General features: G+C 34.0%; 1 protein-coding gene across 1 annotated transcript; it reads left to right on the top strand.

Moving 5' to 3' along the window:
• Window positions 1-7,814: 7,814 nt before the first annotated feature.
• On the top strand, window positions 7,815-11,087 carry LOC145108819 (DHHC-type zinc finger family protein). The gene is made up of 11 exons (XM_079045910.1): window positions 7,815-8,099; window positions 8,167-8,281; window positions 8,628-8,702; window positions 8,783-8,851; window positions 8,997-9,134; window positions 9,390-9,423; window positions 9,533-9,642; window positions 9,733-9,819; window positions 9,947-10,030; window positions 10,154-10,219; window positions 10,781-11,087. The coding sequence occupies exons 1-11, from the start codon at window positions 8,006-8,008 to the stop codon at window positions 10,953-10,955; spliced, it is 1,047 nt and encodes a 348-aa protein (XP_078902036.1). The 5' UTR covers window positions 7,815-8,005; the 3' UTR covers window positions 10,956-11,087.
• The last annotated feature ends 4,177 nt before the right edge of the window (window positions 11,088-15,264 follow it).

The following is a 15,264-nucleotide window of genomic DNA, read 5'->3' as shown; positions in this document are numbered from 1 at the left end:
CCAGATCTAGGATTTGAGATAATGTCTTAACGGGTTAAGACCAAATGAGTAGAAAGAGTGAATTTGGGGAGTACGCTGAGCGTAATTCCTGTACGCCCCGCGTACTGTCCTAGTGTCCCCGATGGCCAATATGGATTCGCGAGTACGCTGAGCGTACCAAGAAAGGTACGCCCCGCGTAACCTTACTGTGGGCTTTTGGGCTAAGTATCATTTTGGGCCTTGAGTGTTGGGCCTGGAGTTTGGGCTTGTTGCAATAGAGTCTGGACCAGAGGATATATATGTGCCTTGGTGGGACCAATGGGTTTTAGGTCATTGATGGGCTGGTTAGTGGGCTACCTTTAGACCTAATGAGTGAGAGTTTAGACTTAGTTCCTAATTGGGATAATTGTGGGTTTGGCACAAAGTTAGAGGCCGGTGTGTAGCAGCAACATTTATAGGGGCTGTTCATCATCCGAGGTGAGTCTTCTCACTATACTTTACCATGAGTGGTATTTTTGTGTGACTGAGATGTCTTATGTGCTTATCTGTGTATTGTGATATCCTGTATTATTTCTTTGTGACTTATGTTGTGTATTACTCAGAGTTTACAGAGTTAGGACCGGAGGGTCCAATGAGTTGTGGGACCGGAGGGTCCATCAGAGTTGTGGGACTGGAGGGTCCCACTGAGACACATTGACCGGAGGGTCTTACAGAGTTATAGCCTCGAGTGGCTAATGTGTTCTATGTGGTATTTTGGGGAACTCACTAAGATTTGTGCTTACAGTGTTATGTGATATGTGTTTCAGGTTCTTTTCAGGATCGCGAGAAGACGCCGACTTGATTGTACACACCAGCGAAAGAGTTATGTTTTGAGGATCCTGGATTATTAATCAAACAATTATGGAGATGCGTTTTGTAAATTAAATAAATGAGATTTTGTGAAATGTGTTATGAGAATTATATGGTTTTAAAATGAAAATTTTGTTTGGAAATTTACGGTGTTACAATAACTATTGTTTCAATTCAAGTATTAAGTTGATGAATCGAAACATTATACAATGAATAATGTGTAATCAATATGGTGATTAAATAAAATGTGTTTTATTTATATTCAAAAGTTTTGAGACCATATTGAATTCGATTATTCTTGTGTTTCACTTTGCATGTTTTGACTTCCCGAATAATAAGATTATTCAAACTATCCACAGTCGATCATACTTTGGAAGTAGGTATTGAGGCAAGACTATCATGAATCCGTCTGTAGATTGTCTAGAGTGTTTAGACATAGCACAAGTTTGCTATAGTGTTCATGAGTACTCCTGAAATAAGATTTGAGTATTGGATTAAACCCACGATCATCTCAATCACTTCATGGATTTCATCACGAGATATTGTGAGAAGATAATATCTTATATTCTTCAAACGAAGACATATAGTTGCAGTTTACAAGTCGGTTGCACATTGATGATATGTAAACGCACCAGTAACTTGGTGTTATAAAACGTATCATTGTGTGCGATTTGATGAGTAAATAGAGAAAGCATATGAGTCGAAGTTTATCCGTTCCTTTTACCCTAAGAGGGATAAAAGCGATATTTGTGCGCCCCTCGATGATTTAGTGACGACAACCCTAAGCACTTGGCCAAGCATGGACTGATTTGATTTGTTCAATTAGTCGGTCGTCATAAATCGGAAATCGGGAAACAACACATGGACAGGGAGAATGATTATAATCCATGTCTCATGTCCATACGATATCTAGAATGGAGGAATATATGATCCCTTATCTAATGGACGCATCAGAGTTCGACAGCGGCTTTTTGAGAGCTACGATTGCTAGTCGGGTTTTAAGTCGTACTTGCAGTTATAGTTATTAGACTTATCCAAGTGGGAGACTGTTGGATTAGGTGTCTAAGCCCATAACTATAATTGGTATGTACTTGACCCGAGAGTAGCGTGGTCCATTTCGGGTTGCATTCACCAGGGCAATTTGATAGGATGGATATTTGAGAAAGAGGTTATTTGTGATTTATTAATGTATTATAAGTATAATATATTAAATTGAGAAATCATATTATTTAATTAGTATTGATCAAGAATTAATTTGGAATTAATTTAGTGATCAAAAGAGACTAATTAAATTAATGGGGACTGATTATGTAAATCAGTGATGCATATGGTTTGGGCTACTAATCCATGATGGAATAAGTTTATGTAAGTTTCCATGAAGAGTTAGTCCATATGAGTCATTGGATCATAAGCCTAAGTGTAAGAATTAGGGTTTTCATATGACTCTTGGAATTCTACACTATATATGTATTTCCCTAAGCCTAAAATCGGCCCTATGAGTTCAAAGGAAGACCTAGCCGATTTTGTGTCTCCAAACCTATCTCTCATATTCATCCAATTGTTCATGGTGTGTTGTGAACCGTTTGAGGCATCACACTTGAGGTGCTAAGCTCTTGAAAGGCCAAATTCAATAAGCTACAACAAGAGGTAATATTCTAACTAGTTTTATGGTTCATATATCAATTGTATTCTAGTTGTAGGCTTCATGCTTTGGATAATTTTTATTGCATGTATAACTAGATAAAAATTAGATCCAAAGCATTAGGGTTGTATGTGCACCATAGGAGTGTTATAGTACATAAAACCCAACACCTATGCCCGAGCCTTTATGACCAAATCTAAAAGTAGGGAATCAATGGATATCCTCATACATATCTCTCGTGTTGAAGATCCATCCGACTTGCGGCTCAAGGCATTTGCTACCATATTTGCTTTACCCGGATTGTAAAGGATCTCATAGTCATAATCCTTGACCACATCCAACCACCCGCGTTGCCTCATGTTCAGGGTCAGTTGGTCCATAAGATATCGCAAACTCTTGTGATCCGTGTAAACCATAGAACAGACCCCGTAAAGATAATGTCTCCAAATCTTTAGTGCAAACACCAATGTCCCCAACTCCAAGTCATGAGTAGGATATTGTGCCTCATGCGACTTCAGTTGTCGTGAAGCAAAAGAAATCACTCGTCCCCTCTGCATGAGAACCGCCCCCAAACCAATGATGGATGCATCACAAAATACCATGAAATCCTCGACTCCCTCCGGAAGGGTCAATACCGAGGCCTCACATAACCTCTGCCGTAGAGTCTCAAATGAAGTCTGCTGCTCAGGGCCCCATCAGAAATCCACTCCCTTCCTCATCAGATGAGTGAGAGATACCGTAATCTTGGAGAAGTCTTGAATAAATCTCCGATAGTACCCCACCAAACCCAAGAAACTCTGGATCTCTGAGGGAGATTTCGAAACCTCTCACTGTATCACGACCTCGATCTTGGCCGGGTCGACCAAAATCCCGTCTTGGTTAACGAGATGTCCCAGGAACTTGACCTCTCGTAACCAAAACTCACACTTCGAGAACTTAGCATACAGTCGTTCCCGCCTCAGTACTCCCAAAAGCTCTTGGAGGTGCTCCTTGTGCTGCTCTTTGGTCTTAGAATATACCAATATATCATCAATGAATACGATAACTGGTCGGTCGAGCATCGACCTGCATACCCGATTCATCAAATCCATAAACATTATGGTGCGTTGGTGAGATCAAATGGCATCATCACGAACTCGTAATGCCCATAAAGAGTCCGGAACGCGGCCTTCTCCACGTCATCCTCTCTCACTCTCACGTGACGATATCCAGACTTCAGACCGATCTTGGAGAACCAAGATGCACCCTGCAACTGATCAAAGAGGTCATCAATCCGTGGAAGGGGATAACGGTTCTTCACCGTTAACTTGTTCAACTCCCGATAATCAATGCACATCTAGTGTGAACCATCCTTCTTCTTGACAAACAGTATTGACGCTCCCCACGACGAACTACTCGGTCTGATGAACTGCTTGCCTAACAGCTCTTGAAGCTGAGAGGAAAATTCCTGCATCTTAGGTGGTGCCAAGAAGTACGGCGCTTTGGCAATCGGAGCCGGACCTAGCACTAGATCAATCCTGAACTCAACCTACCTCTCGGGAGGCACACCGAGTAACTCCTCCAGGAATACATCGGCAAACTCCCTAACAACTGACACATCTGAAACCGAGACCTGCTCCCTCACCCGAGTATCAACCTCATAAGCCAGATAACCCGCACACCCATGTTGAATCTAGTGTCGATCCCTGGTCATCGAAAAAAACCCTGAACCAACTCTGCTACCCACCCCATAGATAACCAGTTCTCCCCCACTTGGGGTTCGAACTACTACTCGCTGGCCCTTACAATCGATCATGGCACCAATCCTGCTCAGCCAATCCATCCCTACTATCACACATACATCCCCCATGGGGATAGGGATCAGATCAATCAGATAAGGCACCCCAAAGATCTCCAGTACGCAACCCTAATATATATTGGATGCAGAAACCTCGTGTTCATTAGCGATAAAAACCCGCAACGGATACTCTAACTCCCCAATAGGCATATCAAACTCCTTACTGAACGTCTGAGATACGAAAGACCGAATCGCACCCGCGTCAAAAAGTACAAGAGCATGCAAGGAATTCACTAGGAAGGTACCTAACAAAATCATAAATATAAGCATACCATAAAATAATCGACAGAACAATAAATAGAAACATACCCGTCACGACATATGGCGCCGCCCAAGCCTCCTCCGTCGTGAGCTGAAAAGCGCGACCTTGAGCCCTCGAGGGCTCCGACCTGCCTTGGCTCTCGTCAGTGATCCTCAGAGTAGTCTGCGTTGGAGCATGCGATGGTCTATAAGCAAGCAATGGACCTTCACATTTCCCACCTGATCACAGTGATAACAAATCCTGGTACTGGGTACTGGATCCTGCTGATGGCAGTCCCTCGCAATGTGGCCCTGCCTGCCACATTTGTGGCATCCAGAAGAAGACCGACAAGCATCATCATGGACCTTGTCGCACTTCCCACAAGTACGACCCTTTTGACTCCCATATCTCACATCAGCGGCCTTGAACCGCTTCGCCGCAGGCTGGGACTGCACCGGGGCATGCCTTTGCTCCCTCTTCTGGAGCTCTATCTCGATCTCCCGCCGCCTAGTGGCCTCCTGTAAATCCACCAGTGAACCATAGTGTTGCGTAGACACAAACTGGCAGATGTCTGTCTTGAGCATGCTCAAGTATCGGGTCATCTGAGCTTTCTCGGAAGTAGCAAACTCAGGACAAAACATGGCTCTCTCTGTAAACATCTTGGTGATCTTCGTCACCGACTCAGTCCCCTGTCTCAAATCCAAGTACTCCTAGGCCAACCTCTCCCGCTCCACCAGCGGTACATATGTTGAACGGAACATTTTAGAGAACTGCTCCTAAGTCACGGCAACTTTCTGCTCTGGAGAGTACGAGCTAGTCACCAATCTCCACCAATCCTTCGCTCCAGACCGAAGAAGGTTTAAAGTGCACTTGACCTTCTGGTCAGCTGGGCAAGAGCAAGTAAAGAAACATCCCTCAACATCTGACAGCCACCTCATGGCAATGATCGGGTCCTGAACCCCATCAAACACCAGGGTCTTCGTATTATCGAAGTCCCGGTACTGGAAAGCCCTCCCAGCGCCAATCCCCGCACCAGCAACGGCTGTGGTGGCTGCAACAACAATAGTCTCAGATCGAGCAGCGTATCGTTCATCAAAGAACTCCATCACAACGGTCTTGATAGACCCAAACAACTCCGGTATCTGCCCCCGGATAATAGAGACAACCTCCTCCTGAATGATATCCCTGCCCCGGTCCTCAGTTAATCCTAGCCTATCCTGGCCAAAATCGCATCGTTCCGAGCTTGTATGAAGCTTTTATGATGGTTCAAAGTTGGACAAAATTTATAAAAAGTGTTGAAATATCGTACAACAATCATAACAACCCCTGTTTGTGGCTGTATAACTCAACTAAAACTTAACCACTTAAGCTGTTTTTTTATTCTAAAACATAGACAAGACAAAAGAGTATAGTTTGAAAAAAAATTGCATCATTCCGAGCTTGTATGAAGCTTTTATGGTGGTTCAAAGTAGGGTAAAATTTCAAAAAAAAAATCTGCAATAGTAAAACAATTTCCATTGTAAAACATGTTTAAAGAATCGATCAAAGTAGGGTAAAAATCTGGAAAAAAAATCTGCAATAGTAAAACATGTTTAGAGAATCGATCTTGGCAAGATTTTAACACAATTCAAAAAACAAAATTCTTTAATTGGAAGAAGTGATATCAAGATTAACAATCACACCTTGAATTGGAAGAGGATAGTGCCAAAATCGCCCAAGAAGAAGCTACAAATAATGCGTGAATGGAGCAACAGTCGTGACTTCGATCCTATGTACTGCCGACTTTAATCATATGTATCGTAATATGTAGGGAGAAAAAGATTGTTTTTGATTACTTACGTAGGCCGATTGCATGAAAATCTTTGAAAATTTTTGATCGATTGCAGGCAATGAGGTTCGAATGGGGGCAATTTGATTTCTCCGCTTTTTTTTTTCTTTTGATTCTCGATCACGCGTTCATATGTCATTTCTCTCTTTTCCCTTTTAAAAATAGAGAATGGATTTGTTGGAAAAGGAATTGATTTATTTCTCAATTCCTTACTTTTTTTTTATTAACCAAACAAGAGAAAATGAATCAATTCTTTTTCCCTGCACTTATTTCCCTGTATCAAACACCCCATAAGTCCCTTCCACGGTGAGACTTTGAGCAATACCGAATCTCCAACTTCAAATGTCATTGGTCGTCTCTTCTTGTCAGCATAGCTCTTTTGGCGATCCTGAGCCGCTAACATCCTTTCTCTAATCACTTTTAACTTTTCAACAATTTCATGGATTATTTCAGGGTCCATAAACTGCTTCTCTCTGGCCTCAAGCCAACAAGACGGCGTACGACACTTTTGTCCGTACAAAGCTTGATAATGTGTCATCTTAATGCTTGAATGGTAACTATTGCTGTAGGAAAACTCTACCAGGGGTAAATGCTTATCCCAGTTACCTTGAAATTCTAGGGTACATGCTCTTAACATATCTTTCAGTGTTTAAATTGTTCTTTCGACCATCAGTCTGCAGATGATCCTGGACACTCATTAATTTTCTGGTAACAAGTACATTTGATCTTGCTAGATTTTGTATTTCAGTTGTAGCTACATATTTATTTGAAATGTTACGTTTTTTTTTTGGAATAAGGCAAAAAAAGGAGGCATTTTTTAAACATTGGTGTTAATGTTTGGTTTTCTGTCAGATGGTATATTTTTTCTGGAAAGGGCAATGTACTTTATTATTTTTTAGGTTTGCAGTCACCTACTATGATTTTGAGCATGAAAAGGAAGTGTATTTATATTTTCATATTTTTGAGTTTTTATCACCTGATCTGCTTTAACAAAACAAGCAACCTACTTTGATTAAATGTAAAAATAACATGTTTATGTGGTTATGTTTTTTGATTAGGCCGAAAACTATTTTACATTCAACTTACGCTTTCGTTTGTGTGATTATGAGCAAGCATGAAAGAACAACATAAAGACACTTGTGCTTAATTATGTAACATGCCAAATCTTTATTCAGAATAACTTGTGTCAGTTTTTGAATGTTAATCACAGTTTATTCGAATCCACGGCGTAACGCAACCAGGTTTTCTACTGATTTCTTTAAATTTCTAAAAAATAAGAACTAATCCATAATTTTACAAAAATATATTAAATTTCTAAAAAATAAGAACTAATCCATAATTTTACAAAAATATAATAAGACAAAACAAAATATATAAACGAGGGACTAAAAATACAATTATCCAATTAGTAAACCTGCCCCCATCCATCCCTACCTGCCCCCATTCCACCCCACCCGACCCTACTCTTCCCCAATCTTGACCTGCGTCATCGACTGCTTTTCGATTATCCTAAACTCTCCTCTTATTCCGAGCTGCTCCAAAACGCTGCTGCAGTGTTCCTGATATGCAATAATCATAAGCTCAGCTAAAAGCTGTTTGGGGGGGTTTTGTTTCAGGTCATTTACTCGAATGACGATAATGGGTTGTTGCGTTCTCTCTCGTGACACATCGGATCGTTTCTCCGACCGATGCTTCAACATCTTCCCCTGTCTCTCCGATCCCGGTAATACTCATACCTTCTGTCATACATTCAACTCTTCAAATTTGATTTGTGGTAATTCTGATCGCAGTTAGAAGATCTACGTTGTGTATGAAACTGGCGTTGGTGATGCTTCATGTAATCTTCGTTGGTTTTCTTTTCATATTGGATGAAGATTTGATAGAGAAATCAAAACAACAGCCTTGGTAAGCAGAGACGGATTCACTGGGGTACACACTTTTATACTATAACCTAAGTAAGGGTCATTTGGTATTTTGCATATGATTTCAGCTGTTTAGGGCTTCGAAAACCAAAATTGTTGTTACTGATTTTGTGAAGATTGTATGTGATAATTAGGGGCTGACTGATTCGCTTTGTTATGACTTTATCTACATGTTTGTTTCATTAGACTTTGAAAGATTAGCTAAATTTGGGAAGTAGTTAAGGGCATAACTCATGTATAGATGCTTAAAAACTTAACATTCTCTTCACTTGTTTCAAAATTCTTCATGTTATTCACAACTCACCTTAACTCAAACCTCTTTTCTACAGGTACACATCCATGTATATGTTGTTGGTTGTTGTTACATTAGTTCAGTATTTCTTTACATCTGGTTCTTCTCCAGGGTATGTGATGATAAACTTATATTATGTATTTAATAATATACAATCTTATCCTTCTGTATAACAATTATATACATACTTAGGTATGTGCTTGATGCAATGAGAGAATATGCTAAAACAGAAGCCTCATTAAGAGCATCAGAAATCTCAAAGTAAGCACTTATTCCAACTTTAAGGAGGGTTAGATTCAAGAAACAGCAAAGTACTTCCATTGAATTGTTAAATGATGAATGCATGACAATATCTAATTGTGGTATCTTTCTTTGTTTATTGATGATGTTAAATGATCAAGCAAAGACAACCTGCTTCAAGCAAAAATGGGAGTGTAGTTGTGACTATTGACAACAACCAATTTGGAGAAAATCTTTTAGGGAATAATCCAATGAATTGGACAAAAATGGTGATGGAGATGTATCCACCTGGAACATCTGTCAGGTAGAAGAATCTCAATTCTTATCTAATTCATGTTGTCATGCATTTCTTTTTGTGCGAAAGACGTGAATGCCCTTCTCATTCTCATATTCAAAAAGCCCTAGAAAGCTTGTTCTCTCATCCATTCTTCATTTGCTTAAAAGAAAAGTTTCTTCTTTACAATTAGGTTATATGGAAATTTCCAATTTAGTCCCTCAACCAAAATGTATAGCAAAATTAGTAAGTGAACCAATTACTAACATCTTCTGTTTATTTCAGGACTTACACATGTTCATACTGTAGTGTTGTGCAGGTATCTCTCTTTTTTGCATCTTAATTTCATATGACCTAATTGTTTTTTTTTTTTAATGAAACTTCAATTGTAGACTAAAATTCTTAAAAAAATTGTAACTTGATTGCAGCCTCCAAGAGCAAAACATTGCCATGATTGTGACAGATGTGTTCTTCAATTTGATCATCATTGTGTTTGGCTAGGAACATGTATTGGCCAAGGCAACCACTGTAGATTTTGGTCTGCAATTCTAGTTTATACATGTTAAATGCAAGAAATACTTTCGTTTATTTTTTTACAATTATTTATTTTTGGTTATATAATTGACAGGTGGTATATTCTTGAAGAAACAGCTTTAAGTATTTGGACTGGAGTTTTGTATATTAAGTACTTACAAACTCACATAGAAAAGGCTTGGTATGGTTTCCTTTTATTTAACCACATTTACATCTTAACAAAAGTAGATGAAAAAAAAATCTCCTAAAAAATTTAGATTTTTGTTGTTCAATGTTTTATGTTCATTTCCTTTTTCTTTTTATTTCAGGTTGGTAGATGTGATCATGATTATACTGTTGTCTATCTTGTCAATTGCATTGATATTCCTTCTCCTTCTCCTTCTATTCCATAGGTGAGTTAATCTCTTCAAAGCTTAATGCAAGAAAAGAAATAGCAACAAAAGACGAGAATACCCTCCATCATTGGAAATAATAATAAAAAAACTAATTTGTTTTTTTTTTTTTAATCTTTTCAGTTATCTAGTTGTGACAAATCAAACCACATATGAGTTGGTGAGACGAAGGCGTATACCATATATGAGGTTAGTCCATTAAATTATTATTATTATTATTATTATTATTATTATTATTATTATTATTATTATTTGGTAAAGTGAAAAATGGGGGCAAAGTTGTGAAAAAGGTTAGGACTTAGGCTATGTTTCGCTTACTACCTGAAAAGCTAGCTGTTAGCTGATAGCTATCTGTTAAATAAAAAGCTAGCTGATAGCTGAAAAGTTAGTTGATAAAAAATGGTGTTTGGTAAAACTAGCTGAAAGACATAAAAGGACATTTAAAAGAATGTGTTTCTATAATTAATTAAGGGGTATATTTGGAAAATTTTAAAAAAGCTTCTAGAAAGCTACTCTAAGTAGCTTTTTAATAAGCTAGCTTATAAGCTACTTTTTGGCTTGCCAAACATGACAACTTAAAAAAGCTTGAAAAACAAGCTAGCTGTGGCGCGCCAAACACAGTCTTAATGGGTGAAGCTTCATTTCCTCTTAGCTTTATTAATTTGTTCTTTCTGAATTATGTCAAATCAACATTAATTCCATTAAGTCAAAAAGAAACAAAATCTGACACTTTTATGAATTAATATGTAGAGCGCTTCCCGAAAGAGTATATCCATTTAGTAAAGGTGCATGTCGAAATTTATACAACTTTTGTTGTGCAAGAACAAGTTTATATGCAATGGAACAACTACCAAACGCACTTGAGCTAGAGCAAAAATCGGTACCATATACGTGTTTTGATGTTATGAAATGTAGATGTTGTTGAAAATGTTGTTACTTGTGTGCATGTAGCAAATTTTTCAAAAAAACAAATTTGTAGTATTGATCATTTGATAATGTTGTTTGTTTTTGTTTGATTGAGAAAGGAAGTGAAATGTAGCGGCTTTATATTTGGATTTGATTAGTTGTAATATGTTTGTGATATAATTTTTGGTTAGGAAAGTATGTTGCTTAAAGTGATAATTGAGATAAAGTGTGTTGTTATTCTAGGTACCTAATGCGTTGTAGAAATGCATTTATGTATGGTTTACTTATGGAACAAGATGAAATAAATATCTGTTAGTGAAAAATATAGAAAAACACTTGTATTTTAACCATTTAATTTATTTTCTCCATTGATTAAATTATTATATTTTGTATTGTTTACTTAGAGGATAACCAGGGGAAAGTACTTGGAAACACGGTGTGCTTTTATTATTTCATCGTCTTTTCCATTGAGCAATTGTGATTTATTGATTTAACCACTAGGCTAATATTGTAAATAAATAATAGTTTGATGGCTAATTCAATAACAAAATGGTGAAATTTCAAGGAGGGACGTCTTGTACATGTTTGTTTTGTATGTAACATACATAAAATTTACATGTGGGAATGCATACCGCATCTTTAATTATATTCAACGAGCAAAAAATAAATCTTGAAGCTTATTTGTTGATGTATCTCTACGACCGTGATAAACAAAGATAACCACCTGCATTTGAGTTTTTCCATTTTTTCTCCTTTTTTATTTTTATTGGCTTGCATTATATATTTTTGGAAGTGTAGACACATTTTCTATATTTTGATATTTTAATGTAGATGATATATCTTTTGGTTTCATATTTCTCTTATAAAATATTTCGTTGGTTTCACTTTCAGAAAAACGCTTTGGATATAGATGACGTTCTAAATATAAGACAGACTCATGATTATGCATTTCACAAATCACTTTTAAGGACCAACAATTATCTACCAAATAATAATTGTCTTTCAATTCGAATAGACAAATTCTTTTTGTGTTACCGGTATTTTTTTGATGATATTTTTTACTTTTGTAAACACCTCCACGATCATATTGAAAAAATATTTACGTTAGTAGTCGATTTTTTTATTACAATAACGTAACCAAGTCAGAGCTCTGTATTTTGAGCTCAATCTATTATTTGTTCGATTGAATACTTGCAAATGATTTTTATTAGAAACTGCCAAACTTACTGATTAATAACTATCCTAATAAACCTAATTTTTCTTAGGGAAATCTTCAAAAAAATCTCATTATTTTGGAAAAATTATTAATTAAGTCCCAAAATTAAAATTTTTTAATAGAAACTCCCAACAAACCGGCGAATTTCTCCACTTTAACCTTTTTGACATGTTCATGAAGCCAAATCATTAATTTTCCAAAAATAATGAGATTTTTTAACATATTTCCTCAAAATTTATATATACTGTATAAACGCATTTTTATGTATTTATGTATTTTTAAGTATTTTTACGTGTTTATATATATATATATATATATATATATATATATATATATATATATATATTACGTATTTATGTATTTTTTTATGTTTTTATATAGTTTTTTATGTTGTTTTATGTATTTTAAATGTATAAACATATTTTGTACGTATTTATATGATTTTTTAAGTATTTTTACATACTTTTATGTGTTTTGATATATTTTTCACGTATTTATTATTTTTTAAAAATATTTTTTACGTATTTTTAAGTATTTTGGGATATTGTTTTTACATATTTATGTATTTTTACTTATAGTTTTACTGTAAGCTAATTATTAGACCTTGTAAATGAAAAAAAAGGCACTCTAGTACTTTAAAAAAAACTTTTTTCAAAAACAGTCATTAGCAATTAACGCCATTTTTGCAAGTAAATTCTTCTATTTTATTATTGACTTCAGTTTCTGGATGAACAAAGTTTACGAATATTCTTTATTATTAACGACAAAGATATTCATAAACTTTGTTCATCTACAAACTGAATTCAAGAAAAAATGGAAAAATTTACTAGCAAAAATGGTGTTTACTAACGATCCTCTTTAAAAACGTTTGTTTTCAAGTACTCTAGTATTTTTTTAATTATTTACAAGGTTTAATAGTTAGCTTACAATAAAACTTGAAGTAAAAAAATATATAAATACGTATAAAAAATATGAAAATACATAAAAGTACTTAAAAATTACATATAAATATGTAAAAAAATATGCTTATACATTTAAAATTCATAAAATTATGTAAAAAAACTATATAAAAAGTTTTAAAAATAAATAAATATGTGAAAAATATACCAAAATACATAAAAGAACGTAAAAAATTATATAAATACGTAAAAAATATATTTATACATTTAAAATACTTAAAAACGTAAAAACTATATACAAAACTTAAAAAAATATAAAAACATTATATATATATATATATATATATATATATATATATATATATATATATATATATATATATATATATATATATATATATATATAAATACATGATAAAAAATAAATAGATACGTGAAAATACCAAAATAGTTAAAAACTCATATAAATATGTAAGAAAAATACATTTATACATTTAAAATACATAAAAAAACTATATAAAAAACTTTAAAATTTTTAAAAATAGATAAATACGTGTATATATATATATATATATATATATATATATATATATATATATATATATATACGTTTATATATTATATACAATTTTTAAGAAAATCTGTAAAAAAAATCTTATTATTTTGGGAAAATGAAGAAATTTGCCGATTTCTTGGATTTTTTTTCAAAAAAATAAAATTGTGACTTAATCATTACTTTTCCTAAAATAATGTGACTTTTATGCAGATTTCCTAGCTTTTTACCATGTTGTTTTCAATTTATGATGAATCACTAATGAATAATTTATTTTGTTATCACTATCTTGATGTGCATTGCTTATGTGAATATCGTTAGCATATATATATATATATATATATATATATATATATATATATATATATATATATATAAATTTGTGTGAATATCGTTAGCCTAATCAATAATTTATTTTGTTATCACTATCTTAATTATATTATTTTTTTGAATCGGGCACGATAAAAATGAAATTGAAAGAGGCTATTTACAATAAAAAAATTTATGCATAGTATGATTTACAAATTATAACCCTTTTAAGTTTTAGCCTTGTTTACTCTATTTTACCCTTATTATATATATATATATATATATATATATATATATATATATATATATATATATATATATATATATATATATATATATATATATTAAATCGAAGGGAGCTAGCAATAGTACTTTTTTTACCTTTAGGTTTTTGCCACAAGAATTTAGTGAATTTGACACTTTTAGTCCCTAAAGTCAACTTTTACATTTTTATGTTTTGATTAAGTTTTTGTGTCTTTAGGTTTTTGCCACAAATCTTTAGTGACTTTGACATTTATAGTCCTTGCAGTGAAAAGTTTTGCATTTTGGTGTTTTTGCCACAAATCTTTAATTAATTTGACACTTTTCGTCCTTGTAGTCAAAGCTTTTACATTTTGACATAAAAAACACAAAAAACCTCCTTTTGAATTTTGCCACCATATTTTCTCGACTTTGACAACTTTAACATTATTGTCACAACACTCTTGGATTTTATCCACCAATGTCCCTTTTTTTGGTTGTACAAATTTTAGGGGGTGTCAACTTACTCCCATATTTGTGGTGATTACAATTTCAATACATATCTTTTAAAATTTGCCGATTTTTCCCATAATACCCCAAAAGCGGCATAGCCGCGGGTTCTTTACTAGTTTATATTATTAAACACTATATCTTATACTATATTATATAACATATGAGTCATATATTAAATTTTAAGAGAGATAAGTTAAAAAACTTTTTGTACAAATAAATCATTAATACTTGTCAAAAATTTGAAAACTTAAAGTATGGAAAATTAATAAGAAATTCAATTTGGAGCAAAATAACAATTCTAAAATATTAAATTGAGGTATATAAATTAATTTACATTTTTTAAATTAGACACCGATATTAATTAGTTTACATCAAATGTATGAACAAACAATATAAATATAAGGACTAAATATAAATATTTTATTTAAAAATGATAAATTTTTTATTACATAATAACTAATAATAAAATCTAATAATTATTTCTGCATAATAAATTTATTATAATAACTAATAATAAAATCTAATAATTATTTCTGCACAATAAATTTATTCGTCAGAAAAGCTATTTATCGTTGCCGCTTTGCACTGTTACACATCT

Source organism: Lactuca virosa, chromosome 4, assembly GCF_052849685.1.
Source record: "Lactuca virosa cultivar CGN04683 chromosome 4, Lactuca_virosa_CGN04683_v6, whole genome shotgun sequence".
NCBI lineage: Eukaryota > Viridiplantae > Streptophyta > Magnoliopsida > Asterales > Asteraceae > Lactuca > Lactuca virosa.
This window is presented reverse-complemented; position numbering and strand designations above follow the sequence as displayed.

Bases quoted from the DNA above. Each gene is read 5' to 3' on its own strand.
- LOC145108819 (XM_079045910.1), top strand. From the start codon at position 8,006: ATGACGATAATGGGTTGTTGCGTTCTCTCTCGTGACACATCGGATCGT. The intron at 8,703-8,782 runs GTATGTGATGAT...ATACATACTTAG, and splicing joins ACATCTGGTTCTTCTCCAGG to GTATGTGCTTGATGCAATGA. The intron at 9,424-9,532 runs GTATCTCTCTTT...ACTTGATTGCAG, and splicing joins CATACTGTAGTGTTGTGCAG to CCTCCAAGAGCAAAACATTG.